Source organism: Hibiscus syriacus, unplaced genomic scaffold, assembly GCF_006381635.1.
Source record: "Hibiscus syriacus cultivar Baekdansim isolate YM2019G1 unplaced genomic scaffold, ASM638163v2 tig00111837_pilon, whole genome shotgun sequence".
Lineage (NCBI taxonomy): Eukaryota > Viridiplantae > Streptophyta > Magnoliopsida > Malvales > Malvaceae > Hibiscus > Hibiscus syriacus.
Genome location: NW_024063194.1, coordinates 9,747,917 through 9,752,063, shown reverse-complemented (window position 1 = coordinate 9,752,063; position 4,147 = coordinate 9,747,917). Strand labels below are relative to the sequence as shown.

The 4,147-nt window shown below is 39.1% G+C and overlaps 1 protein-coding gene across 1 annotated transcript; it reads right to left on the bottom strand.

The window, feature by feature from the left end:
* Positions 1-1,870: 1,870 nt before the first annotated feature.
* On the bottom strand, positions 1,871-2,386 carry LOC120171818 (uncharacterized protein At4g02000-like). Its single transcript, XM_039179459.1, has one exon. It carries the CDS (start codon positions 2,384-2,386, stop codon positions 1,871-1,873), a length of 516 nt encoding a protein of 171 aa, XP_039035390.1.
* Positions 2,387-4,147: the final 1,761 nt, after the last annotated feature.

The window sequence follows — 4,147 nt, the reverse complement described above, 5'->3', positions numbered from 1 at the left end:
TTCCTTCAATCTTGGTATGAAGCTATCGTAATCTCTAGACAATTGTATGTATTCTTTCCCAGCAAACAACTCCTTGTAATAATTGTAAACATGTTGACAAAGGTCTTGTTTTCCCGTAACCCAAACATTCTCAATGTACAGACCAACTATTTTATTAAATTTGCGCCTTATCATCGTAGTTAGATGAAAGAACTTTGTGTTCCTTTCGCCTTTCACAATCCAGTCCAGTCTTGATTTCTAAAGCCAAAAGATTTCCTCCTGCTCCAACACTTGTTGATAGTCAGCTTCCAGGGTCTTCTCCAATTCCTGAAGGTAATTCGAATGAAAATAATTTGTGGATCTCTGGATGCCTTGAAGTTGTTTCATCAGAATTTTCTTACGTTTGAATATGTTCCCAAAAGTACTCTCCTTCTATTCTATTAGCGCTCTCTTAGTCTCTTCCACCGCATCCACAAGAGATTTTTTCTTTTTATCCCATGCTAAACTAATAATCCTGTTAAAATCATCATGCATCATCCAAGCTGCTTCGAATCTAAATGGTCGTTTCTCTTTATCGACTGGCAGTTCCAAATCCATGTTAACCAGAATTGGGTTATGGTCAGAATACGTTCTAGTTAAGGTAACCACTCTTAAATTAGGAAAATAATCAACCAACTCAATATTGTGCAGTAACCTGTCGAGCCTTTCCTGAAGAGTGACTCTTTCCTGGGAGTGTCTAGTCCATGTAAACTTACTACCAACATAGCCAACATCCATTAGATTGCACCTATTCCAGCGTTCGTGAAACTTGATGATACGGTACATGCAATCGAAGCTGCTGCCAACACGTTCATCAAGTGAAGCAAAATCATTAAAATCACCCACAATCATCCAAGGCATATCAACACTTGTAGAATAATCGTAAATATTATCCCATGCTTCGTCCTTTTTGGTTGAATGAGGTTGGATATAAATAGTGGAGAGCAACCATCTTTTATCGTTCTCTTGAATTTCACAATGAATAACCTGATCTGTTTGGTACCTAATGGAAACCTTTTGCGAGTTAGAATTCCAGAGTAAGATCAAACCTCCCCAAAAACCTTGAGAGGGGACCTCATAGTGGTTATCGAAATTCAATTTTTTTCTGTAACACAGGGCCAGTACCTTTCTTAGCTTTTGTTTCAAGGAGACTAATAATGGTTGGGTTTTCATCCCGAATCAACTCTCTACAATGCCTGATGAAATATTTTTACCTACTCACGACAATTCCAAGAAATAAACTTCATTGGGGGGATTATAAATTATATTAGCCTCAACGACCATCTTCTCATTTGTAATAACTACTTCTTCTGGTCCAATTGATTCGATTTCCATTTCCCTATCCTCCAGATTTTCTGATCTACTAGTAACATTTTCAACCTCCATTGATGGATTCGCCTGATTATCCAATCTTTTTCCAGCCTCTACTATTTGTTCCATAGCAAAACTTTGACTATTTTCCCAACAATTCTTACCCCTGTTATTACTACCCTGGTTGTCTCTCTTAACAAAGAGCTCGGGAGATTGAAAATTACCTTTAGTTTTCCTAGAGAACCCATCGTATGAGCTGTCTGCCGGGATATTATCTTTTGCTCTGTTGTTACCTTCTTCGCTCCGGTTAGACTTCATGTCCTTTGATGACATTTCAAACTTATTTGAAGTTTCATTTACCTCTTGTTTACGGCTATGTTCATCCTTTCCCTTACATATCTCATCCTCATCCATAATATTCAACCCATAAAATCTGTTATTTGTCGTGGCTCAATTATTCTGCTACTTTGATTTCTCTGATTACTTCTAATACCATGTGTTCTCCTTTGAACTAGCATCCAGGGACCATATCTGTCCTTAGCTAATTCTTTCTCTTCTTGTTGAATTTTCTCATGTTCCTCAACTTCCTGCCTACCTTCATGTTATGACACTTGTGGTTCCATGTTGGCCTCTCTATTCCTTGGACTTCTTTCTGATTAACAAAAAAATCGGAAACTCTGTGACCCACAACACCACACTTGAAGCAAATAGAGTGCAAACCCTCATATTCAATATTGTATACCCTATTTTCTATACGAACTTTAGACAACAGGGGAGAGTCTAGGTCAATTTCTACGTATATTCTAGCAAATCGTCCTCTTGTTGACCAAGCTGTATGGTAGTCAATCTTAAGTGGTTTGTCAACAAGCTTACCCATATTACACAAGATACTTTCCTTGAAGTACTCGATAGGAAGCCCAGGGATGTGAATCCAAACTGCCGTAGAAGGAATACTCGCTTTCGCTGCCACAAAATTGGGACGCCATCTCTGCACCGTGATGTAGTGATCCATGATCTTCCAAGGACCTTCCATGAGAACCTTAGCTCTTTCCAGCATATTTTTAAATTTAATTGCATAAAACCCATATCCAAGATCAATGCAATCAAACTCACCTTCCAATTTCCACAGATTTGTTGTCCTACTGATTAGGATTTTATATGCCACTGTTTTACCCAAAATCTTGATAATGAGTGCCTTTCTCCATGGTTTCCTCAATTTTCTTTTAATTCTTGAGGAATCCTGATTATCGGAATGTCATCCCCTTCATGAGTTGCTTCATCGTCTGAATCCTCATCTTCAACTTCCGTCGAGAATTGGAAATTTCTGGAAGAAAGGTAGGGCTTATCACTGCATCTTTCCATGATCTTTTTGGCACCTCCTCTTCTAAAACACCATCACCTTCCATTGGTCGGATTCTTTTATATATTCTTTCCGTTTTATCTTCCCCTTCCACCACCTTGGTCACGTTAGTGACCGGCGGAGACGCTTCCTGCATGGGACCAAAATGGCGATAGGAGGATACTTTAGGGTTTAATCAGACATCATACAAATAAAAGTTATTAAATGCTCAAACTTTTGTAATTGAAGAACTTGTCTTAGAAGAATATGTAGTCTGAATCAGGTCGTCAAGCTAGATGTTAAATAAAGTACTTAATGGAAGGTAATCCATTTTCAATTCCATTTCTTTAATTTATTTTCGAATCTTAATTTTTATTCTTTATTTTCATTTAGAATTTACTTATTTTACTTTTAATTTTTAGTTTTTTTTGGATACCCCAGTATTCTTAATGGAGTTTAAATAAAGTCGGAGGTAAATTTTTGTCTGAAAAGTGGCGAATTTCCCTTTCCCTTAGTGGATTGTCGCGTGGAAACAAGTAATTTTTCAAGAGAAAATAACTTAGTAAGTCGAAGTTCGCATTGCGATAGTCCAAGTGGCGAATTTCCCTTTCCCTTAGTGGATTGTCCCATGCACTGTTTTATTAAACGGTATACGTTAGCCTCTCCTATACAAGGCCAGTGCAGGATAGTATAACCCTTTTTCCCAATTTGTTTCATTTGTCACCCATTCACCCTTATTTCACCCATAACCCAACACAAATTACTTATCCTTTTGACTGGCGGCCACACTTACCCCATCAACTCCCTCTTTCTATCTTGTGGTCCCCACATACCTCTTATATTTCCTTGTTTCAAATTTTGAAACACTCTACCTTACTCCAATCGGCCAAGTATTTGAGTAAGGGTCAAACTCTTTTCTATTTTCTTTTATTTACCCATGTGATACTCAAATTAAAAAACCCTTTTACCTTTCTTACTTTTTTTCGGCCACACTCAACATTCTTTTTCTTTCTTCTTTGTTTCATTGACGATGATACCTCCCACCCATGTCGCTCACCTCCTTCGGTTCCTTGCACCACCCTGGTTACTTCCTTCATCGATCGTTCAACCACCACCGCTCTTCTCTCCGTGCAACCATGGTAAGAATGAGGAACTAAAACAATACACCTTCCCAACCACCGATCACTCTTGGCGGTCACTGCCGATTTGCAACACTGGATTTTTCCAAGTGTCGAGCGACTCTGATTCCATGTCTCCCCCGACTTCTCCACGCTACGGTGGGCATCGATAGCAAGCACCCATTCTACCATCGTAAGAGCCATAACAGATTCATGTCACCCCAAACTCCTCTTTTGTCGCGTCATCTTCTATTGGTCACTCCCCTCAGCAGCAAGATTCTGTCAGCCCTTCAGGACCGCGACAGAACCGTCCATCATCAATGACCTCTCTGACTTTCTACTGAATGTCGTCGGTCACCCA

Excerpts from the sequence above, each read along its gene's own strand:
- LOC120171818 (XM_039179459.1), bottom strand. The coding sequence starts at position 2,386 with ATGCTGGAAAGAGCTAAGGTTCTCATGGAAGGTCCTTGGAAGATCATG.